At 48.6% G+C, this 27,775-nt stretch overlaps 2 protein-coding genes and 1 long non-coding RNA gene across 15 annotated transcripts in view; 2 read left to right on the top strand and 1 right to left on the bottom strand.

The window, feature by feature from the left end:
- Positions 1 to 6,324: 6,324 nt before the first annotated feature.
- On the top strand, positions 6,325 to 26,466 carry LOC138850432 (uncharacterized). Of its 2 annotated transcripts, none has more exons than XR_011390178.1 (2): positions 6,325 to 6,459; positions 13,378 to 14,136. It is a non-coding gene; the product is annotated as an uncharacterized lncRNA (long non-coding RNA). The 2 variants fall into 2 exon arrangements; XR_011390179.1 differs by lacking the exon at positions 13,378 to 14,136 and adding an exon at positions 25,336 to 26,466 and having other exon boundaries at positions 6,338 to 6,459.
- On the bottom strand, positions 19,358 to 27,549 carry EBNA1BP2 (EBNA1 binding protein 2). The gene is made up of 9 exons (XM_002715694.5): positions 27,232 to 27,549; positions 27,065 to 27,148; positions 26,744 to 26,913; positions 26,480 to 26,603; positions 25,563 to 25,652; positions 23,022 to 23,097; positions 22,684 to 22,777; positions 19,675 to 19,837; positions 19,358 to 19,550 (listed from the first exon to the last, which is right to left on the bottom strand). The coding sequence occupies exons 1-9, from the start codon at positions 27,295 to 27,297 to the stop codon at positions 19,500 to 19,502; spliced, it is 918 nt and encodes a 305-aa protein (XP_002715740.3). The 5' UTR covers positions 27,298 to 27,549; the 3' UTR covers positions 19,358 to 19,499.
- Positions 27,487 to 27,775, top strand: part of CFAP57 (cilia and flagella associated protein 57) — an 81,092-nt gene continuing 80,803 nt past the window's right edge. For 7 of the 12 annotated variants that reach the window (XR_007923666.2, XR_007923667.2, XM_051856609.2 and 4 more), the window contains exon 1: positions 27,544 to 27,680. The gene's annotated coding sequence lies outside the window, so the exon portion shown is untranslated. Of the gene's footprint in view, positions 27,681 to 27,775 lie in introns of all 12 variants that reach the window. The other 5 variants (XM_008265423.4, XM_070076994.1, XM_070076991.1 and 2 more) reach the window with 4 other exon arrangements.

Raw genomic sequence — 27,775 nt, 5'->3', positions numbered from 1 at the left:
AGTGAGAGAGAGAGACAGGGAGAAAGGTCTTCCTTTTGCTGTTGGTTCACCCCCCAATGGCCGCTGAACCGATCCAAAGCCAGGAGCCAGGTGCTTCTTCTGGTCTCCCATGCAGGTGCAGGGCCCAAGGACTTGGGCCATCCTCTACTGCACTCCCGGGCCATAGCAGAGAGCTGGACTGGAAGAGGAGCAACCGGGACAGAATCCAGCGCCCCGACTGGGACTAGAACCCGGTGTGCCGATGCCGCAGGCGAAATATTAGCCTATTGAGCCGCAGCGCCAGCCGCAGCTTCTTTTTTTAAAGATTTATTCATTTATTTGAAAGAGCTACAGAGAGTCAGAGAGAGAGACAGAGAGCGAGAGCAATAGAAAGAGAGAGAGAAAGAGAGAGAGAGAGGAGAGAGAGAGGTCTTCTTTACACTGGTCCACTCCCCAGTCTCAAGCCAGGAGCCAGGAGCATTCTCTGGGTCTCCCACATGGGTGCAGGGGCCCAAAGGTTTGGGCCATCTTCCACTGTTCTCCCAGGCCATAGCAGAGAGCTGGATTGGAAGTGGAGCAGCTGGGACTCGAACTGGCACCCACATGGGATGCAGGCACTGCAGGCAGCAGCCTTACCTACTATGCCACAGCGCTGGCCCTGCAGCTTTTTTAAAAAATTTATTTATTTATTTGAAAGTCAGAGTTACACAGAGAGAGGAGAGACAGAGAGAGAGAGAAAGAGAGAGAGAGAGAGGTCTTCCATCCACTGGTTCACTCCCCATTTGGCCATAACGGCTAGAGCTGCACCGATCCAGGAGCCAGGAACCTCTTTCAGGTCTCCCACATGGGTTCAGGGGCCCAAGGATTTGGGCCATCTTCTGTTGTTTTCCCAGGCCACAGCAGAGTGCAGCTTCTTTTTTAAAAAATTATTTTATTTGAAGGAAAAATTAAAGAGCAAAAACAAAGAAACAGAGAAGTCTTCCATCTGCTGGTTCACTCCCAAAATGGCCACAACAACCAGGGCTGGACAAGGCAGAAACCAGGAACCAAGAACTTCTTCCTGATCTCCCGCATAGGTGCAGGAGCCCAAGCACTTGAGCCATCTTCTGCTGGTTTCCCAGGCACATCAGTAGGGAGCTAGATTGAAAGTGGAGCAGCCAGGACATGAACCAGCACCCATATGGGATGCCAGTATTGCCACAACGCTGGCCCCTGCAGCTTCTTCTGACCTCTTCAGGCTGAGTGTAATGGTTCTGTGACCAGTACATGATGAAACAAAAATCACAGGAATTGGGGCTGGCACTGTAGTGTAGCAGGTAAAGCTGACACCTACAGTGCCGGCATCCCATATGGGCACTGGTTCAAGGCCCGATGGCTCCACTTCTGATCCAGTTCTCTGCTATGGCTTGGGAAAGCAGCAGAAGATGGTCCAAGTGCTTGAACCCTTGCACCTGCTTGGGAGAACCAGAGGAAGCTCCTGGCTCCTGGCTTCAGATCAGCACAGCTCTGGACATTGTGGCCAATTGGGGAGTGAACCAGCAGATGAAATACCTTTCTCTCTCTCTCTCTCTGCCTCTCCTTCTCTCTGTGTGTAACTCTGACTTTCAAATAAATAAATAAATAAATAAATCTTTTTTTAAAAATCACAGGAATTGATTGTTGTTGCGATGAAGTACAAGGCTGCAGCTTCCCATATGCACAGCTTTACTCTCAGTAACTCTAGCCACATGGTATTTTTTCAGGCTGCTGTTACAAAGCACTATGTTGTGTTATGCTTCAAGGCCAGTCATGGGCTTTCCCTTTTTCCCTTTGTTTTACTCATGCCATGGAAGGGTTTTTTTTTTTATTTGATAAATGTGAATTTACAAAGTGCAACTTTTGTATTGTTGTGGCTTCTCCCCCCAACCTCCCTCCCTCCCGCGGCCCTCCCCTTTCCCACTCCCTCTCCCATCCTGCCCTTCATCCAGTTTCATTTTCAATTACCTTCATATACAGAAGATCAACTTAGTATACACTAAGCAAGGATTTCAACAGGCTGCACTCACACAACTGCACAAGGTACAGGGTATTGTTCGACTAATAGTGTTGTTTTTAAGTTTCGTAGTAAAACACATTAAGGACAGAGATCCTACATGGGGAGCATGTACTAAGTGACTCCCGTTGTTGATTTAACAATTGGCACTCTTATTTATGACGTCAGCAATCACCCGAGGCTCTTGCCATGAGCTCTCTAGGCTATGGAAGCCCTTTGAGTTCACCAACTCTGAACTTGTTTAGTCAAGTTCATATCACAGTGGAGGTTCCCTCCTCCCTTCAGAGAAAGGTGCCTCCCTCCTTGATGGCCTGTTCCTTCTGCTGGGGTCTTGTTCACCAGGATCTTTCATTTAGGTTGTTTTTGCCACCGTGTCATGGCTTTCCATGCCTGTGAAACTCTCACGGGCCTTTTAGCCAGATCCAAATGCCCCAAGGGTTGATTCTGAGGCCGGAGTGCTGTTTGGGGCGTTTGCCATTCTATGTGTCTGCTGTGTGTCCTGCTTCCCCTGCAGGATCATTCTCTCCCTTTCAATTCTATCCTTCATTATTTGCTTACACTGGTCTTATTTGTAAAATCTCTTCGACACTTACCCTATCTTTTTGATCAGTTGTGTACTTATACTTATCACTTTACCAAGTGCGCTGGCATTGGTGCATGCCTCCTTGGTAAGATTGAGTTGAAATCCCCTGGCACATTTCTAGTCCCACCATCGGAGGTAAGTCCAAGTGAGCATGTGCCGACCTATATGTCTCCTCCCTCTCTGATTCCCACTCCTATGTTTAACAGAGATCACTTTTCTGTTAATTTTAAATGCCTAAGAATGATTGTGTATTGATTACAGAGTTCAACCAGTGGTATTAAGTAGAACAAACAGAGCAACAACAACAACAACAATACTAAAAGGAATAAAATAGTAAGTTGTTCCTCAACAGTCTAGATAAGGGCTGATCATGTCATCGTCTCTCATAGTGTCCATTTCACTTCAATGGGTATCATTTTAGATGCTCGTTTAGTTGCCATCGATCAGGGAGAACATATGATATTTGTCCCTTTTGGACTAGCTTATTTCACTCTGCATGATATTTTCCAGCTTCCTCCATTTTGTTGTAAATGCCTGGATTTCATTGTTTTTTACTGCTGTATGGTGTTCCATAGAGTACATATCCCATAGTTTCTTTATCCAGTCATCCGTTCATGGACATTTAGGTTGCTTCCACGTCTTAGCTATTGTGAATTGAGCTGCAACAAATATTGAGGTGCAAATGGCTCTTTTTTTCTCCCTTTTAACTCCATTTGGGTAAATTCCAAGGAGTGGGATGGCTGGGTGCCATGGAAGGTTTTAATTCTCTGGACTTCTCTTACAGGCAGCCAAATTAGAGCAACCCAAACGAACATAAGGTTCATCACTCCACCTGCAGGCCTTTGCAAGGACTGATCAGCAATCTTCTTACAGCAAACCTGGCGCCTGGCTGTGTGGTTTTGGCCTGTATCACAGCTACCCCAAAGATGTGCTCCTGCATTTCCTGTGACACCAGCCTCCCTTCTCCGCAGCTTCAACAGAAACCCAGGCCATCCTCTCTAAGAAGAGCGGTAGTTCTTGAGATTGCTCATCTGCTGTTTAATCCTCTATCCGTAGATTAAGCTACCTCTTTCCTGTACCCTCAAACTTTGTCCTCGTTATTTTGATTCAGCACCAGGGACAGGGACAGAGCTTTGGTTAACTAGGGGAGCATGGGTCACCTGATTGCTGCTTGCCTGTCTTTGTACACAATGAGCATCCAGTGGTCAGGAGAGGTGTTTTCCCCCTCTGAATCCTGAGCATGTGTAGAACAGAGTGAATCAAAACTCACCAAGGCCCTCTCCCACATTTGTTCTTGAGCACCATGGGCTCCCTGCAGCCTGAGTTCTTTTTCTTTAACCCTTCTCATCACCTGGAATGCTGCTTTTCATGGCTCTCTCTCTGATCACTTCACTCCTACCTGCTCTTTATGGTCAGCTTAATGAAAATCACTGTGTTTTACTGAGTGCATGCAGTGTGCCAGCCCTGTATTATGCTAGTTCACCTTCACCAAAATGCCTGGAAGGAAGGTGATATCCCTACTTAACAGTTATTGAAAATAATGCACTCTTCCTCTCTCTGTTAACTCTGCCTTTCATATAAAAAATGTTTTGACAAAGAAGGGGCAGCAATGTTGCACAAAGGGTAAAGCCACTGCCTGCAATGCTACCATCCATATGGGTGCCAGTTTGAGACCCGGCTGCTCCACTTACAATCCAGCTCCCTGTCAATGTACCTGGGAAAGCAGCAGTAGATGGCCCAAGTGCTTCGGCTCCTGCACCCATGTGGGAGACCCACATGAAGCTATAGGATCCTGTCTTCAGCCTGGCACAGCCCTGGCTGTTGTGGCCATCTGGGGAATGAACCAGTAGATGGGAAATGTCTCTTTCTCTCTCTCTTTCTTTCTCTATAACTCTGCCTTTCAAATAAATAAAAAATAAAAAATTTTTAAAAAGAATGATATGCTAACTATGGTTTTTAAAAATATATATATAGGCCAGTGCCACGGCTCACTAGGCTAATCCTCCACCTTGTGGCGCCAGCACACCGGGTTCTAATCCTGGTCGGGACGCCGGATTCTGTCCCAGTTGCCCCTCTTCCAGGCCAGCTCTCTGATGTGGCCAGGGAAGGCAGTGGAGGATGACCCAAGTGCTTGGGCCCTGCACCCCATGGGAGACCAGGAGAAGCACCTGGCTCCTGCCTTCGGATCAGCGCGGTACACCGGCCGCAGCGCGCCGGCCGCGGCGGCCATTGGAGGGTGAACCAACGGCAAAGGAAGACCTTTCTCTCTGTCTCTCTCTCTCTCACTGTCCACTCTGCCTTTCAAAAAAAAAATCTTTAAAAATATATATATAAAATGAAGCACACAGCCCTGAGGTACTCACAGTGTGCCAGGCCAGGCAAGATGTGCACATAAACACTCATGGTGCATGGGGTCACATCTCCCTGCTTGATTTTCCTGTCCTCTCCGTGGCTTTTCTTTCTCTTTCTTTGTGGAGATTATTTAGTCTGCCACTCAGCTTTTTAGATGTGTACTTACTTTATTCATTCATTCATTTCAGAGGCAGAGAGTATGATAGACCGCAGAGAGATCCCAGCCACTGGATCACGCCCCGAATGCCTGCAGTGGCTTGGATCACAATCCAATTCTGCCACACGAAAGGCAGGAACCCAAACCCTGGAGCCATCACTGCTGCCTCCCATGGTCTGCGTTATCAGAAGCTAGAATCAGGAGCCAGATCTGGGAGCCAAACCCAAGTATTTCCATGTGGTGCCAAACACCATCTTCATTGCTGGATCAAACCCCCAGCCCATGCCGTTCAGCTTTGATAAGCAAACTGCAAATTGCTTAGGGAAATACAGGTGGTCACTGGTGGAAGGAAAACCTGAAGTCCAGGTGTCCGGATTCTGATGCTGTTGTCACCAATCACACCACATGCAGTATTTCTGCTTCAGTCTCTGTTGAGTAGCTGCCAAGTCGTCAGGAATGGTCCAGCACGGTCAGTGGAGTTATAGCAGGTAGGGCAGAGTCAGTGCACAGTGGCCTACCTAGAGCTGAAGAATTCTGAGCACCCGCAGCCTAGGAGGCTCTCCCAGGGGACTCCACTGAAGTGTTTTAAATGAATAGAACAGATTTGAATTTTAACTGGATTGGGTGGAACAGAGTTGAATTTTTATTGATTTATTTCAGAAGCGCAGAGAGAGATCTCCTGTCAGCACACTCCTTAAATGCACGTTGCCCAAGACCCAACCCAGGAGCCAAGACCAGGCTGATGTTCAGTCCAGCAGTGACCTTGGGACCCCAGCACTCTATATCCGAGTCCTATAGGGATCCTTTTCCTGCCTCCTGCTAGTGCGCAGGCTGGGAGGCAGCAGATGATAGTTCAAGTCCTGGTCCCCTGACACCCAGGTGGGAAACGTGGATAGAGCTCGGGACTACTGGCTTCAGCTTGGCCCACCCCTGGCTAATCTGGGCATCTGGGGAGTGACCCCCCCGGTGGAAGATTTTAAAAAGAGATTAGTAGGGATCCAGCTTTCAGAGGGGGCAGCCTGTGGGCAAATCCTGACCATTTTACTTCCTGCACTGGCAGAACTCTCCTCCCAGATGGGCTACAAAGAGGCAAGTTGAGGGCGGCGGCGAGGCGGCCGCAGGTTCAGCGCCTGGAGCCCAGGGCCTCGACCGCCTTCTCGCCCGCCTTTCCAGGCGGTGGCTGGTGACGTCACGAGGAGGCGGGGCTGGAGGCGGGGCCTGCGTGGGGCTGGCGGGAGGCCAGGCTTCTTCTCACGTGGAGTCACCCCGAGGAGGAGGCTGCCCGGGTCGCGGACTCGAGGGATCTGGACCCGCACAGCGGCAGGGAGCCGCCGGGCTCCAGCGCACGCGGGACTGGTGAGTGTCACCGAGAGCCAGTGGGGCGGCCTGCGCAGGCGCGGCGACGCCAAAACAGTCCCTCAGCCCCGAGGCGGTACCGCCGCTCGGTCCGCCCTGGAGCGCCCGCGCACCCCGGCCCGGGCTGTTGGGAGCTGCTGGCCCCAAGGCCGGGCGTTTCCGCCGAGCCGGAGCCAGCGGGCAGGCTGAGCTCGCGCCCCCCGCCCCAGAGCAGGGCAGGTTTCCTCAGCAAGCCCGGACCGCCCCGCCGGCCTGTGTGTGCCCCAAGGGCCCGGGCCGTGGGCTCCTTGCCTGTGTGTTTTCTTTTTTTTCTTTCTTTTCTTTTTCTTTTTTTTTTTTTTTTTACAGAGTGGACAGAGAGAGAGAGAAAGGTCTTCCTTTTTCCGTTAGTTCACCCTCCAATGGCCGCCGCGGCCGGCGCACCGCGCTGATCCGATGGCAGGAGCCAGGTGCTTCTCCTGGTCTCCCATGGGGTGCAGGGCCCAGGCACTTGGGCCATCCTCCACTGCACTCCCTGGCCACAGCAGAGAGCTGGCCTGGAAGAGGGGCAACCGGGACAGAATCCGGCGCCCCGACCGGGACTAGAACCTGGTGTGCTGGCGCTGCTAGGCGGAGGATTAGCCTAGTGAGCCGCGGCGCCAGCGCCTGTGTGTTTTCGAAGGAACTTGGCGAGCCTGGAGAACGCTGGGGTTGCTGCCCGGTGTCTGGGTGCTCGGCGTTCGGAGGGTCTTCTCTCCGCGGCTGCCTGTGTGTTCCTGGGGAAGGGAACCGCGTTCTCCCGGACACGCTGCTGTTCCCTGCCCCAACGCGTACCCGTCACTCTACAGACTGTTAACACGCGCACACACCTGGCCTGGGGTTCTCTCTCCGTGGCAGGAATGCCCAGTGGTAGGAAGCTGTCGTGGTGTCTTTCGGCGCGGAGAGCGTTGCAAAGCTCGGGTAGTTCAGTGAGGAGGTTCACGGAGAGACAGCCGGGCGGGATCGCGGAGTCTGTGCTTGCTGGCAGATCTGGATTAGTGTGGGCAGGTGGACACTGGGAAGACTCTCAGCTGATCATTTTGTATTGATGGCTTCTTTGCTCCTCCCGTGCCAAAACCCCATTCGGTGTTGTCTCTGCCGTTTGCTTTTGGTGACTCGGATGTATTCCAAGAGCAGCATGTTCCGTATTTTGCAGAGAAGGTTGATGGAGACGACCGGGCTACGGCAGCTGCTGGGACAGTGCGCTCTGTAATAGGGAGCAGCTGTGTCTCGTGTGCAGGTCCAGATCACATGGCAGTGTGTAAGTACAGCGTAGCTTAGTGACTGTGTGCACAGGTAGGACTAACGGTGATCTCCTCCCAGCTCTGTACATCGTACTTCACAAGCACTTCACTGTTAGCTCTGGTTCTCTAAACAGTTGCAAACTGCATTATAGCAGCATTGCTGTGCGACACTGCTTATTGAATATAGCCAATTTAGTTTCCTGTATTCCAGTGTACGATTATTTACTACAGTTGGGAAATGATCGTAGAGATTACATGAATAAGACATTGGTAAAATAATTCAGACAGTTCCCACAATATAATTACATTTCATTATTTTGTAATTAGGCAGTCTTAAAAATTTATTTTCATTTTTCTATTTGAAAGGCAGCAAGACAGAGACAGAGTGATTTCTTCTGCGAGTTAATTCCTCAGATGCCCACAACTGCTGCGGCTAGCCAGGCTGAAGCCAAGAGACCGGAACTCAGTCCAGGCCTCCCACATGGGTGGCACAGACCCAAGCACTTGAGCCACATCCACTGCCTCCCAGGGTGCCCATTAGCAGGAATGCTGGAATCTGGAGCAGAGCCAGGGCTTCAACCTAGAGGCTCCAACATGGGATGAGGGTATCTAACTCCTGTGCCAAACACCTGCCCTAATTTAGGCAGTCTTAACGTCAGGTTTTTTCCACCTCTCTCTTAGAGTTATCTCATTTACAGTTTTAAGGTATTACAAATATTCAGGCTGCAAAGTCTTGTAAAATTTTAGGCACTTGCTAAAATAAGGAATTTTGAGGGTGGGGTCATTTTGCATGAGTAGAGACTTCGGTTAAATGGCTTAAAGAAATGTAAGCCAAGAGCTTCTAAATAAGATTGTGAGGTCTGCCAGTGTAGATCTAGGTTTACAAACACTGGTGGGTCCAACCACACACTGCCAGCACAAATGCTAACGAGGTTGTAAAGTTATCGCTCAGTTTCTTCTGAATAACTAAGTAAAACAGAAACCCAAATGAAGCAAGTATTGAGAATATATGTAGGTTGTTTTTATAAGCAGAAAACTAAAGATGCTCAAAAATAACTCCATTTCTAAGGCTTATTATTAGTGAAGACCAAGATCTATGCTCACTCCCAGAAACCCGTGCTAAGTGTTTGTCCATCCTTTTGTTTTGCTTGTTTTTTGTTTTAGAATATTAAAGATGAATTCACCATTCTTTGCATGCACAAACATCTCTGGGACCAACTAAGTTCAGTATAAGGCAAGATAAGTGTAAGTAGCATAAGCCATCGTTTATGTGGAAATAAGCCTGCTAGATTCCCACTGTGGGAATGCTGTCAGAGAGGTTGGAATTCAGAGCCGCAGTACTCCTGAAGAGTGCTAAACCCTTTTTGCAAACCTTTTCCAGTGTACAAGCTTGCTTATGCTTCCAGCTACCACGATGCACACTCTTGGGTTCTTCGGGTCCTTCAGGCCTGTGACTCCTGTTGCTGATTTGATTGGAATGATCAAGAAAGCAAGGCATTGTGGAAAGACACAATGGGTAACCAGTAAAGTCTCTGCTGCTTATGACAATCGACGTAATTGGCAGTGCCAACAATTGGCCAAGTTGACTTCTTATTTCAGTACTTTCAAAATTAATTAAAATGTTGTGTTAGGGTTGGTGCTGTGGCACAGCAGAGTAAGCCTCCACCTGTGGCACTGGCATCCCATAAGGGTGCCGGTTCATGTCCCAGCTGCTCTTCTTCCAATCCAGCTCCCTGCTATGGCCTGGGAAAGCAGTAGAAGATGGCCCAAGTGCCTGAGCCCCTGCACCCATGTGGGAGACCCTGAAGAAGCTCCTTTCTCCTGGCTTCGTCTTAGCTCTGGCCACTGCAGCCATCTGGGGAATGAACCAGTGGATGGAAGACCTCTCTGTCTCTCCCTCTCTCTGCTTGTAGCTCTGCCTTTCAAATAAATAAATAAATAAAATATTGAAAATAAATTTTAAAAATTTAAAAATGTTGTGTCTCCACAATTAAATTTTTACAAATTAGTAAACCATTTGGTGCAATCGAGAGAGTGCCATCTCAGAGACTGGATAACACAACAGTACATGACAACAAGTTGGGCAAAAATGGTGTGTGAATATGTAGAAAAGCAAGAGGCAGAGTTAATGAATAGCATTTGTAAATACTTGTGACTTTTGTGGGAAAATCTACCAGTAGTGTATAGAAAATTATATGTAATTGCTCCTAAAATTGAATAATACGGGCTTTAGATAGAAAAATTAACCAGACATGTGAGAGAAGGAGATGACCTAGTACAGTCTTTTCTGTAGAAAGCCTCTGGTATAATGCTGGATTCGATCTCAGAGAACAAATACCTTCTTGTACTCTGGAGGATATTAGAACAGATTTAAGGGATCCTAGGAATGTAAAACCCTTAGTTGTCAGAGCACCCAGAGAGGAATTCCAAGCCTTATTAATGCAGTGTACCTCTCAGACAGGGATAGATACAAGGGCAAAGAGTTAGCATTTAAAGTGCTAAGAAAGGTTAAATCTTCTGGTACTATAAATGATAGACCAAGGAACCCCCAACCCTAGGACCCAGAGGACTATGATGATCCTTGGGGAGACTTTATCAATCCAGAGCAGTCATCATTAGTAGAATTATGTACTGGAATCATGGTATAGGATAACCACAAGAAATAAGTGGAAGCAGAAGGTATCAGGGCCGGGATTGAGGCACAGCAGGTTAAGCCTCCTCTGGGAACCCATTTGAGCATCCAATTTGAGCACCAGGTCCTATTTCTCCAGTTACGATCCAGCTCCCTGCTAATGGGCCTGGGAAAACAGCTGAAGATGGCAGGAGTGCTTGGGCCTCTGCCACCCACGTAAGACACATGAAAGGAGTTCCAGGTTCCTGGCTTCCACCTGGCCCAGCCCTCCCTCACCATTGTGGTCATCTGGGGAGAACCAGCAGATGCACAACCCTCTCTCTCAGTAACTCTGCCTTTCAAATGAATAAATCTAAAAAAGAAAAATAGAAAGAGAAAGAAGGGTGGGAGGGAGGGAGGGAGGGAGGAGAAGCAGTGTGTTAGACCTGAAATGCAAAAGATCAGGACAGACTTCTGTGAAGGGCAAACTGCAGGTGCAGACAGGCTCTTGTATTCATGGAAACAAGGTGCCAACACTCTCTCCTTGCTGGGTGATGAAATGGTGCAACTTAGCTCACTTGCAGAGAATCCAGCATTTAACCACAAACTCAAAGAAGTAACTATTTTACACCCAGCCGAGAGTTATCCTTCTGGGACTGTACAGCAGTAGTGTGGAAAGAGATCCACCATACTTAGGTGCTGCCAAATTGAGACAACTCGGGAAGGAATGATCTTACACAAGCACAGAAAAATGTAAGATGTTTAGCAATTTTGAGGATGGTATGTAACAGCAACAATATAAGGCTCTCTTTGAGGTACAAACAACAAAGAAGGTTAAATGTATAACGCCTACAGGAGTACCTCCAGATATGGAAATCTCATACATAGAGGCATGATTTCAGGTTGCAGAACTATGAAAGATCTATTAGAATTGATAAAATTAGACATACAGTGCTGCATCCCATATGGGTGCTGGTTCAAGTCCCAGCTGCTCCACTTCTGATCCAGCTCCCTGCTTAATGTGCCTGGGAAAGCAGCAGAAAATGGCCTAAGCACTTGGGTCCCTGTACCCACGTGGAAGACCTGAAGGAAGCTCCTGGCTCCTGGCTTCAGATTGGCCCAGCTCTAGCTGTTGTGGCCATTTTGGGGAGTGAACCAGTAGCTGGAAGAACTCTCCTCCCCTCCCCTCCCCTTCCCTCCCCTCCCCTCTTCTCCCCTCTCCTCTCTCTGCCTCTGCCTCACTGTAACTCTGCCATTCAAATTAATTAATTAAAAAGATATTTTTCAAAAAAACCTAAAAACCAGGAAATCCCCAGGCGTGTGTGTGTGTGTGTGTGAGAGAGAGAGAGAGAGAGAAAGAGAGAGAGAAACAAGAAGACAGAAGAAAAGATGGTTTTGAATCTGATGTTCTGCTGAAAGTAAGAGAAACTGTTGACTCCTTGCAAAATTTTTTTCAGGACATGGTTGGCCCAATTGATCGTCAGGCTGAGTCCCACTGGGTCTGTGATATTACACTGAACTCTTTCTTGGGGAGTCTGGTAACAGGTAGTTTAGTTCCTACACTGAACCCAGAGAAGCTGAGGTGGAAAAGTCCTGTGCTGGAATGGAGAGATAGGATTAGGGGTAGAACATGGCCCCAATGGTCAGTGGAAAAGAGGACTGGAGGCTGCAGAATCCAGTACGGATTGGGGATCATTGTTCCACATGAAGGCCATTCTTCAGTCCATTACCTCCGTGGCTGACTGTTGATAGCAAGTTTTTTATGGCTGTACCCAGGGGCTACTTCTAGACCTAGGTAAGCTGCAAAGAAACTGATACAGTAGAGTCCAGCACAGGAAGTGGGCAGTCAGAAACAGGATCCTGAGAGTAGGAAGCCAAGTTAACGATCCATGGCATTTGCTTGGGACAGATTTTGAGGGACCCAGGAGGGTAGCTCTGTACCTCAGGGACACCTTTGCCTGGAGACAGCAGAAGACAGCATGTCCTGGGAACAGCAGTGTACACTATTGCCTCTGGATACTGTGGGACTATTACTTGGAGATGACCCAAGGCCAGCAACCTCAACAACTACAATCATGAGATGCTGGAAGACACACCAGGAAATAGGAGCTGTCAAGGCTGTCAGGTGGATGAGTAGATTGGACCCCTGGAGAAGGAAGCTTCTCTAATACCCCTTTCAGACACTTGACACCATGTGTGTTTGGAGGGGTCTCACCCCCAGATCACATCAGATATTAGCTATATTAAAACAGACACTCAAGAGCCTTGTCCCTCAGTGACCTCCAAGTACCTAGTTATGCAGTGAACCTGCGCAACCACAGCCACCCTGGGTTTTTGACCCATGAGTTCTTTATTGTCCTGGCTGCCCTTGCTTGGGAACAGCTTCAGCTATTCCAAAATTTAGATGCATAGTGGTACCAGAGGAAGCCAATGCCCAGGAGATGTATTTGGTTTAATGAAAAAGGGTGAAGGAGAGTTGCATGGGAGAATGTGAAAGCTATTGAGCTGCCTAATGGGAAATACAAAGGAAATACAGCTTCCAGGAGTGAATTCCTCTGGCAACATGACCAGTGGAAAATTCAGGAAGGTGATGAAAGGTTTTCAAACGCAGAACTAGAAGGGGGGGAGGGTAGTGTTTTGAGAACCTCTGCTGCTTTGTGTCCCCAAATCTGTGGAGTTTCAAAGGCTATGTGACTCCTGTGACAAATTAGCATCAGTGTCACCCTTCTTGGGCTTTTAGTTCAACTGGTGCCCTAGAAGAGATGTTCCAGAAAACTAGGGAATTTGTCCCACCAATCCAGAAGAACCTTGTGGACTGCTCTCTGCCTCAGGGCAGAGCGGATTGATTATGCCTTCAAGTGTACTATGGAAAACAGAGGCCTACAGTTCGAGGAATGCCAACCACATGGAGGAATGGCCTGAGTATTGTGTTGCTAATGACACTTGCTTTGTGGCCGTCCTTGGGCAGGAGAAGGACCTTAGGAAGTCCATGGCCACCTGGGTCCAGTGTGTGTTGCTGTTGATACAGGTCATGTTTCCTTCCAGTCCTATAAATCAGGCCTTCATTGTGACGTAGACACAACAGCAGAGACCTCGGGAATGATGTTCTGGTGATCAGCACCTCCACATTTGAACACCTCAAATGAACAACTGGGGTCCAAAATGGGCTCCAATGGCTACATGCAAACCATTAACGAAAAGGACAACCACTGTGAGACTGCCACAGCCACAGCAGATGGACAGGGAGAGTGGAGGACTTGAGGACATCATGGCCAAAGGATTTTATCTTAAAACTGGCCAGACATGTACTGGGCAAGGTAAAACTTGGATCAGAGAGGATCCAGACTGTGGTTTGAACTCTGAGACATTTTCTCAATGGTCAATGTTACCACTGCTTTACTGCAATTAAAAGCTTTATGATATTGAGGACTCATTGCTTAACTCTTAAGACTTTTGAATTTTCATTTTGAAAGATGCATAAAGCTGGGGCCGGCACTGTGGCATGGTGAGTTAAAGACCCAGCCTGCAGCACCAGCATCCCATATGGGTGCCAGTTCAAGTCTCAGCTGTTCCACTTCCAATCCAGATCCGTGCTAATTAACATGCCTGGGGAAGATGGCCCAAGTGCTTGGGCCCCTGTATCCATCCACGTGGGAGACCTGGAAGCAGCTCCTGGATTCTGGCTTTGGATCGGCTCAGCTCCAGCTGTTGAGGTCATTTGGGGAATGAACCAGCGGATGGGAAGAACTCTCTCTCTGTAACTCTTTCAAATAACTAAAAATAAATCTTAAAAAAATTATAAAACTTTCTTTGCCATTTGAAATAATTTGTAATGCAGTTTAAAAAAAAAGCCACATCACAATGAAATAGTATTATAAAATAATTGAAAAGCTTTATATAATTTTTATTTTGAAACGCATTTTACAGCATTTTTATTCTGTTTCTGTATTTGCTGTCTTCTTAATCATCAAACTGCTTTTTCAGACTTATGCTCAGCCCACGGTGCTCCCCGATAGTGCAGCCCTACCCCACCCTTGTCAGCTGCTCATTCCTAGTGCGGTTTCATCTGGTCCTGAAACAGCAGATCCCCCTGAATGCCACAGGGCCTCACGCCAAGCTCCACACCCCATGTCACCCACCTCTGCTCATCCCAGAAGGGTCTCACACTTGCCAGTTGGAAAGCTGGGTTCATTCAGCTCCCTCTTCCCCACCCCTGCTCCCCCAAAACATCCTACTCAGCAGAAGGTACCACAGTCCCAAGCTGGAGCCCGCAGTCACCCTCAACACCTCTCCCTCCCTCCCTCCCTCCCTCCCTCCACACACTTGAAGTATTCTCAAGTCCTATTTATCCCTCCTCGGCATCCGTCTCACCTGACCTTTCCTAGTTCCCACCTCCACACATGGGAATGATCTCCACCTCGACTCAAGTCCACCCTGCAAGTAGCCCCTGCCTTGTCCTCTCTGTCCCCAGTCCTGAAGCCGCAGCAGGCCCTACTCTCTCCTGCCTGGAGTGGGCTCCCAACCACTCTTCTCTCCTACAAACTGCTCCCGCCAACCCATCCCCTGCACCACTGCTATGCCCCTCAATCCATTCTCATTCCTGAAGCCACAGCAGAGCCCAATCACTTGGGCCTAGATTGGTATCATGGACTCCCAACCATTCTCCCTCCAAACTGGCCTCTCTACCCATCCCCTACATTTCATCATGGCAACCATCCCACCACCACCACCACCACCACCACCACGTTTCTGAGTTGAAGTGTAAGTCAGTAGACAACCCCAGGCCCCTTAGGATCTCGCTGTTTCCCACCCAGCTTCATCCTGTGCTTCTCTCCCCCCTCCCACCCAGATGCCCTAAGACATATTTAGTATCTGTTCTGTATCAGCCATTGCTCAGGGCACCCACACATGCTCCTTTTCTTCCTGCTTTTGCTAAATAAATTGATTCCCTAAATATATCATGACACTTCCCACTTTTGTCCTCCTGAACCTCTCCCCCAGATACTGGGCCTCATTAAGTCCAGTGTAGCCTGGCACCTATGTAGCAAAAATGTAAGGCTTCATCTTACTTCTAACTCAGTTTACCTTGTAGCCCCCACCCACTAATTTCAGGAGGAAAAACTAATGTCTAGTTGCATCTAAGCTGGGTTGAGTCCAACCTGCAGGCAACATACTGGAGACTGCTGCTCCTGCTAGGAGGTTCAAGTGCCTAAGCAAACAGCCAGCTTTGCTCCCTGGCAGACATAAAACACCAGGCATGTGCCAGGTATTCAGTAAGTGCTGAATGGATGCCAGGCCTAAGATGCTCCTCAGAGAGGGCAGAGTCAGTGTTTAACATGATCTATGATGCTGCACCTCGAGTTCACAGTAGCCAGAAAGCCTGTTCCTGGACACAGCAACCTGGAGGAACCTGCAGGTAGTAAGCCCTGGGCACTGAAGATCCAGTGAAGACAGCACAGCCAGGCGGGAAGAGCTCTCCAGCTAATGTGTGCTTTGACCAGCATCAAGATCCTAGACTTTGATCCTGTAACCTGGGCTCAGGCCACCCAAGTTTACAAGACACATTTTTAGTGTTAACAGAAGTATTCCTAATGGGTCCATTCCTCCCTCAAACATTTAGGTGTTAGGACAAGTTCAGGAGTCATACTGAGTTCCAATCCTAGTTCTACTCATTGACCTTGTGACTTTGTGACCTTGTAACTGCTTAGGGCCCATTTCTCAGTTACAAGGATCAAATTAATACAAGTGCCAAGATCACTATCTGATATATGGTACTCAGTTAATATGATTTTGTTACTATGTGACAGTCACTAGGATGGGGCTGGTGAGGGTTCTCAGAGCACTGTGAAAGAGAAGATAAAGAGACTTATAAGTCAAGTATAGATTAGTGTGGCGACAGCAGAGACAACAGGTGCTTAAGTCAGGGAGTGCAGTTCTGGAAAGGCTTCCTGGAAGAGGTGATCACAGGATGAGGTGAAGGTCAGGTGAGTTATATGGAAATGTAATGAAAAATAGCACAGCCTGAGAACTGTGAGTACTCTGGCATGGCCACACTTTAGAAGTTGAGAGGGGGCAACATTGGAAATGAAGCACAAAGATATTTGGTGCAAAGCCTAATTCTTTCTGTAAGCCCTTCTCCCCTCACCTCCCTAGAGTCGAGTGAGGGGAGGAAGGGTGGGAAGTAGGGGTAGTGAAGGAGACAGAATAGACTATCAGAACACAAAGAAGTCGGGTGCTGATTAGTAGGTCCTCTCTTAGGTAGAGCTGGGGTACAGGTAGGGCACTGGTAGCAATCCGAAACAGCCAGTGACAAGGGCCTACAGAGCCAGGCAGGAGTTCAATGCCATCTACCTTGTACAAGGATGCATAAAATGCAATGCCACCCTTCAATTCAGATTCCTTCTTCCCATTCTCAGTCATCTTGCTGAGGTGACACACTCCCATTTGACGGATGAGTGACAGAGATGTGTAGCCACCTGATGAGCTAGTGTGAGTGGCAGGGCCAGGAGTGGCTGACTACAAAGCTCAACTTCTCTTAGCAAGCTGCCTCTCTCAAGTAACAACCTGATAGGGCACAGCTGCTGTGAGGCTACAGATAAACCTGGTGCTGGCAGCCAGAACCACTTCAATACAGAGGGACCTGACCTCACATCTTAGAATCTTCCCATCTGTCCCATTCAGTGGCCCAGCCCCCTCATGCCCCAGCTCCTTGGCTTCTGCTGTCTGCTGGGCGCTTTGCCTCTTCCCACTGCTGGTCCCTGCCTGCCATTCAGCTGCCTTCTATCTAAAGCAGCCACCCTTGCACTCACACACTCCTTGCCTACTCCCTTCCTCAGTTTGTATCACTGTCTGCACTGTGGGGTCTACTGGCATGGGCACACCTGTATATTCTGTCCACGGCTGCCTCACCCTACCCAAGGCTCCAAGTCCCCATGTGTTTCACTCAGTGCTCTCTGCCCTGGGCTCGGAACTCTGCCTGCCAGAGTTTGACCTCAACATATATGTTTAAAGGTGAGTGGAGGGACCAAACATTCCTGTCTCAAGGCATAGGGAAACCTCAGAGGTAAGGAAGCTGCGCCCCTAAGAGACAGTGTGGCCAGAATAAAGGACGTAAGATATTTGGTTGGTCTCATAGCCTGACTCCTTCCTAACTCACACCTTCTCTCAGCCAGGTTAATCTTTACCAGCAGCCCAAGGACAAAGGAAGAAATACCCAGAGATACAGACTAGAACTCAAGAAATCAGATGGGACTCAGAGCCTTTGTTAAGCTCCTGAGAACATGGTAGGGAGCCAGGCTTACCTCTGTATGAATTCTAGCTGTTGCTAAGTAGCTGTGTAACCCTGGGTGAGTTACTAAGCCCTGTGAGGACTCCATTTCCTTGTTATAAAATGGCACAGAAAAAGTCTCTTGCCTAAGGTCAAACAAGGAAGCAGCGGAGCCAAGCAGTTAACATCCGTGATGCACCACTGCTAGAGGGAGGCCAAAATGCACAGGAGGCTGAGGAAGCATGTTGGGAACAAAAGAAAACGGCTAAAAAAATTAAAAAGGTCAAATTCACATCAGAAATATGGCAAACATACTGAATTTATAGAATAAGAGTAAAAATGTTACAAAAAAGGACAAAGTGGAGAATAAAGAACTCTTGAAAGGTAAAATGAAAGCTAAAATATCCAATGAAGTGATTAGAAGGACAGGAGTTTGGTCTAACGGTGAAGATGCCCACATCCCAATTGGAATGTATGGGTTCAAGACCCAGCTCTGGCTTCCAATTCCAGCTTCCCAACAACGCAGACGACTCAGTAACTGGGCTTCTGCCACTCAGGTGGGAGACCCAGATTGGGTTTCCAGCTCCCAGCTTTGGCCTGAGCCCAGCCCTAATCATCACAGGCATCTAGGGAGTGAAACAGCAGATGAGAGCTCCCTTTTCTATCAAATATAACTTTTTAAATTTTTAAAATAAAATAAAATCTTCCCCACAAAAGAACTAAAATATAAACTTAGAAATTATCAGAAAGGGTTCAATATTTGACTCAAAGAAAACTGTAAGGTAGATAAAATGGTAAAGCATCTGGAAAAAAGTAAGAAAATCAGACAAGAAGAAAAATATAAGGTAAAGATTGACTCAAGAAAAATCAATAGCTGGGGCCTAAAGTACCGACATCCCATATGGGCACTTGTTCTAGTCCCAGCTGCTCCTCTTCCAATCCAGCTCTCTGCTATAGCCTGGGAAAGCAGTATAAGATGGCCCAAATCTTTGGGCCCCTGCACCTGCATGGGAGACCCGGAGGAGGCTCCTGGCTCCTGGCTTTGGATCAGCCCAGCTCCAGCTGTTGTGGCCAGTTGGGGAGTGAACCATCGGAAGGAAGACTTCTCTCTCTCTCTCTCTGCCTCTCCTCTGTCTGTGTAACTCTTTCAGATAAATAAATAAATCTTTAAAAGAAAAAAAAGAAAAATCAATAGCTGGATCACAGGAAATTTTATTATAATTCATCTAGCTATAAAGGGATTGATAGCGCTATAACTATTTCAAAGAGTGAGGAAGACATGAGGAAGGTTTTAAGTTAAAGCTTCATCGATCATAAAAGGCAATTTGGACTCTAAATTATCATCAATACATAGCAATGCTTACAACAACATATATTATAAGTAATTTCTAAACCTTCTAGTCCTGAGATATGTTTTTTAAGATTTATTTATCTGAAAGGCAAAGTGACAGAGAAAGGCCTTCCATCCACTGGTCCACTCCCCAAATGGCCACAACAGCCAGGTCTATGCCAGGCCAAAGCCAAGAGCCAGGAACTCCATCCAGGTCTCCCACGTGGGTGGCAGGGGCCCAAGTATTCGGACCATTGTCTGCAGCCTTCCCTGTTGCATGAGCAGGAAGCTGGACCAGAAGCAGAGTGGCTGGAACTCAAACTGGCATTCCAATATGGGATCCTGATGTGGCAAACAGCCCCTTCACTCACTGCACCACAGTGCCAGCCTCCTGGTCCTGAGGCTTTAATCAAGGGTATAAGTATATGTGTCTTTAATAATTTTTCTTTAGTTTATTAAAGGTATTTTTAACAAACAAACAAAAAAATAAAATAAACAGAAGGGACCCAACTGTATCAGGAAAATAAGGCTTCATCCCTTTTTCTTGGTTCTCTGTACAAAAGATGCTGTTTAGCGTGTTCGGTTCTTCATCTTCTCTCTTGTTCTCTTTCCAGGTCTCTTCTGCAGGGAAAAAAGCACCACACCTAGTCAGTCACATTTCTTCCCCAGGGTATGAGGGCACAGGGGTAGGGGAAGAGGGAGAGGAGGCTGAGCCAGCCCCAGCCTGGGCCCCCGGCCCACTTACATTTGACCCTTTCTTTCCAGGCCTCTTGAGGCCCTTGCCATGAGCTGTTTTGGCCCGGAAGCTGGATACATCATCGTAGCTCTCACGAGTGTTCCACTTGGAGCCTTTCTTCTTTCCACCAAAACCAAACTTCTGGTTTTTATATCGTCGCTTAGCATTAGGCCTGCAAAAACGTGGTCCCATAGGTTACTCACTGCATAGTACATCCTGGTGAATCTGATGACCCAATGAGAGCCCCAGTTTCCTTTCTGTAAAACCCCTTAGGCATTACTGTCACCCACGTTCTTACTCTACAACCTCCCCAAGCAAACTCACCTACACATGATCTTAACCACCAGGGCAGGGAAACAAGTCCAGAAGCAGAAAAGGATCTGCCTGTACCATGTGGCTTGCAGCTATCTTTGGAAACCTGTGTCTTTTAACAAATCTTGTATTTTAACAAACCACCCTGTACTGTTTCTGGTCCTCTCAAGGATATATATATATGCAGTTAACATTCAAATGTAAAAAACTGTAAAGCCTGCCATCCCAACTGAGAAACCTCAAAGTCAGCATATGAAAACCACATGGTCTCCCTCTTCCCTGACCAGTCTCACTGCAGGGGGGGCTACACCATCCCCCAATGCTGAGAGCTCGCAGGCACTCTCTAGACACACACTGAGTCTTCCTCTTTGAGCTCTGAGGTATTTCTTCAATGAATTTCCCTTCCCTACCTCATTACCAGGTTCAAGTCATTGTCACTGCTCATCTGGACTTTTGTAAAAATATCCTAACCAATTTCCCTGCTTCCCTCAAGTCCATCACCCACATAAGTAGTATGGTAATCTTCTTCAAAACATCAATATGGCCTGCTCATTAATGTGAGTAAAGCCCATGTGTGTCTCCCCACTAGCTACCCATGCTCCTCAACAGTCAAATAACAGCCCAGGGCCCTCCGGCCACATCTCTCCATTCCTTGCCTTGCACTGTATTCCCAGTGATGCACACACACCTGCTGTCTACTTCTATGCCTTTGCTCATTCACATTCTTCTTCCTCCCCAAACCAGCTTAGCTTCTCTTCTCCTGATTAATTCTTTTATTTTTATTTATTTATTTATTTATTTTGACAGGCAGAGTTAGACAGAAAGAGAGAGAGAGAGAGAGAGAGAGAGAATTATAGACAGTGAGAGACAGAGAGAAAGGTCTTCCTTCTGTTGGTTCACTCCCCTAATGGCCGCTATGGCCGGTGCTGCGCCGATCCGAAGCCAGGAGCTGGGTGTTTCCTCCTGGTCTCCCATGCGGGAACAGGGACCCAAGCACTTGGGCCATCCTCCACTGCTTTCCTGGGCCACAGCAGAGCTGGACTGGAAGAGGAGCAACTGGGACTAGTACCCTGCGCCCCAATCAGGACTAGAACCCAGGGTGCCGGCGCCACAGGAAGAGGATTAGCCAAGTGAGCCACGGCGCCAGCCCACCTAATTCTTTTTTTTTTTTTTTCCTAACAGGCAGAGTGGACAGTGAGAGAGAGAAACAGAGAGAAAGGTCTTCCTTTGCCGTTGGTTCACCTGCCAATGGCCGCCGTGGCCGGCGCACCGCGCTGATCCGATGGCAGGAGCCAGGTACTTATCCTGGTTTCCCATGGGGTGCAGGGCCCAAGGACTTGGGCCATCCTCCACTGCACTCCCTGGCCACAGCAGAGAGCTGGCCTGGAAGAGGGGCAACCAGGACAGAATCCAGCACCGCAAGGCGGAGGATTAGCCTAGTGAGCCGCAGCGCCGGCCTGATTAATTCTTATTCATCCTTCAGGCTAAGTTTATGAAGCCATCTCTGTTCTGTGTCAAGTATTCCTTTTTTCTTTTATTCAGGATTTATTTACTTCAAAGACAGAGCAACAGAGAGAGAGAGAGGAGAGATGGAGAGAGAGCTTCCATCTGCTGGTTCATTCCCCAAATGGCCAGGAAAGCCAGGTCTGGGCCAGGCTGAGACCAGGAGCCAAGAACTCCATCCTGGTCTCCCATGTGGGCAGCAGGAACCCAAGCAATTTTGCTGCCTTCCAAGGTACATTAGCAGGAAGCTGGATCGGAAGGGGAGCTCCCAGGACTCAAACCAGCAATCCAACATGGGATGTGGGCATCGCAAGCAGCAGCTTAACCTGCTGTGCCAACACCAGCCCTTAAGTCAGATACTTCTAAAATGTGCTTGCATACTACTCCCTAAATGCTTCTGTCATAGCATTTACTTTATTAAATGGAAATGCCCAACCTTCCAAGGCCTGACATGTAAATATGCAGAAGGGAGCAATGATAGCCAACATCGTCCCTTCTCATCTTCACACCGCAGTGGGGCACCTACTCTGTCTTCCTGCTGGCAGATAAGCAGTATTTTAGAAAGGTCAAGTGACCTGCTCAAAGCTACCTCCTCATGAGCAGCAGGCAGCAGCTACCCCTCCAGCTCTTCTCTAAACCACCACAAGGGTGCTACAATCACAGTGATTCAACATTCACTAGAAGTGTGCCAGATACTTAAAGAGCTTTATTTTTTAAGTTTAATTTACTTGAAAGGCAGAGCAAGAGCAAGACATCTATTCACTGGTTCACTACCAAAATGCCCACAATAGCCATGACTGGATCAGGCCAAAGCCAGGAGCCAGGAATTCCTTCTTGGTCTCCAACCTGGTTGGCAGGGAGTCGAATAGTGAGTGATCATATGCTCCCTCCCAGAGTTTACACCAGCAGGAAGCAGGGTAGGAAGCTGCATTGGAAGGGGAGTAGGAATTCACACCCAGACGCTCTGGTAGGGGATGTAAGCGTCCCAGGCAGCACCTTACCCACTGCAGCAAACACCCACCACAAAGTACCTTATTTCAATCTTCAAAGACTGGTATGGCTAAAAGGGCCCCACACGGACCATTAGGTCTTGGTCACAGCCACTCTCTTAACCGAGGCTGCTCCTGCTGGAGGTCTGCAGTTACGCTCATCAACCGCTGGCCCATGGCACTCACAGAACGGAACCATGCCCAAACTTCTTACCCCTTCTTCATCTGCCGGCCCTTAGCTCCTGCCTGTGTGCCCTTGGCAACAGGTTTCTGATCTCCTTCAAGGAAATCCAGCTTATCAGAGAAGCCTGTGGGTGAAAAAGTACTTTGGTCAGCACCATTATTTGTAAAGAAGCAAAGTTTAAACCTTAAAGAATGAGGCTGGTACTTACTACAATGATTTTAAGAGACACAGCTTGCTACCCACACCATTCCCAAAATTTTGGTCCAACAGTTAAAGATCCATGGAGACGTCTTTAAAGCTCTGTGTTAAAATTAACGGTGGTTCCCAGTACCCCCGTTCCTTGACATCCTTGGCAGAGACATACTGACCTTTCTGATATTTCTTAATGGCACTCATCATATGTGCCTTCTCCTGCTGCCTCTTTTGAAGAACCTCTGTCTGTACCTGTGATATGGAGACACAAACACTCAGACCCCTTCCAAACCTTTACTACAAATATCCATTCTTTTCATAATGACATTAACACAATGTGAAAATAACTGTTACATTCTAAGTATATTCTTAGTTCATCTTCTCAATTATTCAGTGAAGCTGAAATTACTATCCCCAGGGCCGGCATTGTGGCATAGTGGGTTAAGCCACCACCTGCTGCACCAGCATCCCATATGGGCACCAGTTCACATCCTGGCTGCTCTACTTCTGATCCAGCTCCCTGCTAATGCACCTGGGAAAGCAGAGGAAGATGGCTCAAGTGCTTGGATTTCTGTACCCACATGGGAGACCCAGAAGAAGCTCCTAGCTCCTGGCTTCCACCTGACCCAGTTCTGGCCGTGTGGCAATTTGGAGAGTGAACCAATGGATGGAAGACATCTCTCTTTCTCTCTCTCTGTAATTCTATCAAAATAAATAAAATAAATTTTTATTCATTTATTTATTTGACAGGTAAGAGTTAGACAGTGAAAGGGAGAGACAGAGAGAAAGGTCTTCCTTCCATTGGTTCACCCCTCAAATGGCCACTACGGCTGGAGCTATGCCGATCCGAAGCCAGGAGCCAGGTGCTTCCTCCTGGTCTCCGATGCGGGTGCAGCAACCCAAGCACTTGGGCCATCCTCCACTGCCCTCCTGGGCCACAGCAGAGAGCTGGACTGGAAGAGGAGTAACCGGGACTAGAACCCAGTGCCCATATGGGATGCCAGCACCGCAGGTGGAGGACTAACCAAGTGAGCCACAGCACCAGCCCCTAAAATAGATCTTTAAAAAAAAAAGTATCCCCTACACTGAAGCACAGAGAACTTAAGTAACTTGCCCCAGTTACAAAGTGAAGAAGTTCAGATTCCAGATTCATACCCAGCTTGCACTCTTACCTCATTATGCAACCCTGCCTACAAAACTATCAAACCATGTCTAGATCTATGTCCAATTTTTCCCATCAATTATGTTACTAAGCATAACAATATCAAAATAAAAGAAATAACCTCCCCAGGAAAAACAACAAAGCTTTGAGGACAGAAGAAGGCACTGTGAACTTCCAGGCAGGGTCGCGTCCCTGCTGGCATGCTGTACAGAATACTTCTCTGCGGGGCAGAGGCCTGTTCAGGGAACTGGAGGTTGCTCAGCAGCATCCTGGCCTCCACCCAGTAGAACCCCGTAGCAGTCTCCCCTCCCCAGTATGACAACCAAAAATGTCTCCAGTGACAAATGTTCCCTGAAGCACTAAATCACCCCAAGTTGAGAACCTCTGCCCTAAAGGTTTCCCCAAATTAAAAACAGCTGGGGCTGGAGTTATGGCACAGCATCCTATACAGGCACCGGTTCATGTCCCAGCTGCTCCACTTTCGATCCAGCTCCTGGCTAATAGCCTAGGAAAAGCTGCAGAAGATGGCTCAAAACTCAGGTGGAGCTCCAGGCTCCTGGGTTCAGCCTGGCCCAGCCCCAGCCTCTGTGGCCATTTGGGGAGTGAACCAGCAGATGGGAAATCTTTCTCTCTCTCTCTCTCTCTCTCTCTCTCTCTCTGTAACTCTGAATTCCAGATAAAGAAATTTTAAAAAAGATTTTCTTTGCTTTGACAAATTACAATGTGTTAAACTGACTGCTGGGATCTTTGCAATGATCTCAGCCTTTCACCTCCAGATCAGAGAAACAACAAACCTTTTACAGGGGACAAGATTCTAGTCTACTCTGTGCTGAAAACTATCAGGGAAGTGACCCCAATTGTGGAAACGTCCACGCCTCATCACAGTGTTCATGTCCAAAACACCAACAAAGTTCCAAGATTCATGCTGATCTTCCTCATGCTCATTTCTTCCTGCAATCCTCACTTAACTCCTGTGTTCTTTAGGAGCCCATAAAATAAAAAAGGAAAACCAAGCACGCTCTGATGGTGTGCTTGATCTGGTTTTATGTTAGAACTCAGGATGACATTAGAATGTCATTCACACAAATGCTATTTTTTGTCTCTCAGACTGGGTAACAGTATTATTCCTTCAAGAACTTGACAATCGTCTAGGCCTATCAATCACAAAGATACAGATCAGCATCACCTGGTAAGTTTTTGGGGGAATGAGAGAAACATACACACAAATTCCCAGAGTCTGAAGCCCAGAAACAAAATTCCCCCGGGGCGTTTTGCTGTGAGGTCAGGTTGGACACCACTGATCTGACCCCCAACTCTTTCCTCCATAGATGTGGAAGCTTTAGCCCAGAGGGTGAAGGAGAGGTTCATGTGCTGTCACAGAGTCCTGGGCCTGCCCTGGGGCTGAGGTAAGACTGTGCTCACAAATACGAGCACACACACGCCACCATGACACAGGAAGCCCATGATCAAGCATGCAGGGCATGGAACTCGATCAGACCACAGCCATCGGACCTGACAAACACCCCGCCTCGCCCTGTCCCCATGTATCTCTCACCTTCTTCCCGTATTTCCGAAGCGCTCGCAGCTGCTTGGCCTTCTCAGACTTCTCCATGGCAGCCTGTTTAGTCTGCAGCTTCAGTCGAATCTAAAACAAAAAACGTTGTCAGTTTATGTGTGTGAAAGTGGGGTGACCACTAAGGAAGCCGAGCAACAGGAAACACGTTCCCAGTTCTGCCAACTGCAGAACATGTAAATCACCTATTCCAACGGAGCGCTTTCTGGACAAGCACTTAGTGTGCAAGGTTCCAAAGAGTGTCAGCGGTGGAACTCCAGCCTGGAAGTTACCTTCTCGTCAATGCCATTTACTCCAGCACACAGTCTACTTGCAGCCCAAGAAAGAACACCAGCATTCTCTACCGTCTGCAGACTGAGGGTAAACAGCGAGCAGCCTCCGTGCCCTTCTCTAACACCACCTACAGGATAAAGTCTCCAGCAGACAAAGAAGGTGCCTGGCCTCTTCCATCAACCGCACACATTCCATATGAATGTACAGATGTGTCTGGCTTACAAGAGCTCCTAAAATCCAGCATGAAGCCCAAAGAACTATTTCAGTTTACCTTGGATTAGATGTTAGCAATTCTCTCCCTCCCAAAGTTAAGTGAGAACCAAGTTCTACCAAACTTAAGTTTCACAGAAGAGAAAACAGGCCCAGAGAAAAGTCATCATCTGTGACAGCACTCCTCACTGGTAATGGCAAGACAAGAGATGTGCTGTCTTCTATACACAGCACGTCATGGCCATTCCAGGAAATGCAAAAGGCCCTCTTTACCTTGGGGACCACACTTCTTACAGTCCTTTTCCCAAATGCCAGTCTTGCATTTATCTAATTGGTGGTGACTGGCATGACTGGAAGTAAACAATCTGTAGAACAGATAAAGCCTTGGCTTTCCAGAGACAAACTTCCCTGTCTACCTTTTGCATCTGCTGATCAGACTTGGCCATTTCGGCAAAGTAGTCGGTGGGCCTCTTGGTAGGGACTTTGAGCTGGTGGAGGCGGGGTAACACGGCGAGCACTGCAGCCTGGGCCTGGCGGTAGCTGAGATGGAAGACAAAGTGAGACAGGGGCGGTGGGGCCTGCCATTCCCTCTCCCTGCCTCTGCGTCTGACTCCCTTCCCCTCTCCCTGAGGCTCCAGCACAAGGCCCCCCGCCCCTCCCCCACTTGAAAACAAACATACAAACTCATCTCCCGCTGGAAGTCGTCTTCCGGATTCAGGGCTCCTTGGTCCTTGCTCGGAGGCGCTGGCTGCGGTCCGGGGGCTTCCGGCACCGGACCCAGGGTCACGTCGAGCCTCTCCACCCACTCCAGGTCCCGCTTGAATTCGGCCAAACACTGTTTCAGGCCATTCTAGGAAATTCAGCCACTGAAGTCGTCAGGAGGGAAGCCTGAAGTCGTCCCTCCCCAGGCCGGCGGACAGGGCGCTGAGCCCCGACACCCCGGCAGGCGCGACTCGGCCCCACGCACAGCGCCAGTGCCCCCGGGCCGGCTCTGGACTCACCACGTTGTTGACGGCCTTCTTCGGCCCCTCCAGCACGACATTGAGGCCTGGCTTCAGGAGCCCCTGGGAAAACGCATCCTGCAACTGCAGGACACAGCCGCGGTCAGCACCAGCCGGGCAAGGCGCCGGCTCCGGCTCCCAGCCCCGCGAGCTCGGCCGACACTTACCTCCCGGTCCGTGACCAGGGACTCGTCAGAATCCGAGTCCGACCCCGAGAGCGGGGGGGTGTCCATCCCGCAGCACGCACGCCTAAGGCGGGCCGAAGAAGCGGGATGTTCGAGGCCCCCGCGGCTGGCCGAGGGCCACGCGCGTCCCTGCCGCTGCCGCTGAGGGCGTCACCCGCTCCTCTCACACCGCAGCTCCACGTGGGCTCGAAGGGCCGGAGCGCCCACAACTCTCGAACTCTCGGCTCGGGCTTTTTTTTTTTTTTTTTTTTTTTTTTTTTTTTTTTTTTTCTTTGATCGGCACTTCCTGTTCCGGTCGCTGGCTCATACTTCCGGTACGTCGTTGCTATAGGAACGGCTCCGCGTTCGGAAGGGCCTGAGTTGCGTGCGATCAGTCGGGGGTAAGACTTCTGGAGAGGCACGTGGTCTGGTGACCCAGAGAGAAGCGCCAGGTGGGAGGGGGTACCTGGATCGTGGGGAGAAGTTGGAAAACGCGAGGGAGCGAAGGAAACGGGAAGAGGAGCGGGGTGGCGGGGAAGCGCGAGGG

The sequence above is a fragment of the Oryctolagus cuniculus genome, chromosome 7 (assembly GCF_964237555.1).
Source record: "Oryctolagus cuniculus chromosome 7, mOryCun1.1, whole genome shotgun sequence".
Taxonomy (NCBI): Eukaryota; Metazoa; Chordata; class Mammalia; order Lagomorpha; family Leporidae; genus Oryctolagus; species Oryctolagus cuniculus.
The sequence above is the reverse complement of the archived record's forward strand: the minus strand, read 5'-3'. Positions and strand labels throughout refer to the sequence as shown.

Excerpts from the sequence above, each read along its gene's own strand:
- EBNA1BP2 (XM_002715694.5), bottom strand. The coding sequence starts at position 27,297 with ATGGACACCCCCCCGCTCTCGGGGTCGGACTCGGATTCTGACGAGTCC. Across the intron at positions 25,653-26,479 it reads CTGATCAGCAGATGCAAAAG|ATTCGACTGAAGCTGCAGAC; the intron begins GTAGACAGGGAA and ends TTTTTGTTTTAG. Across the intron at positions 22,778-23,021 it reads CATTAAGAAATATCAGAAAG|GCTTCTCTGATAAGCTGGAT; the intron begins GTCAGTATGTCT and ends TTTCACCCACAG.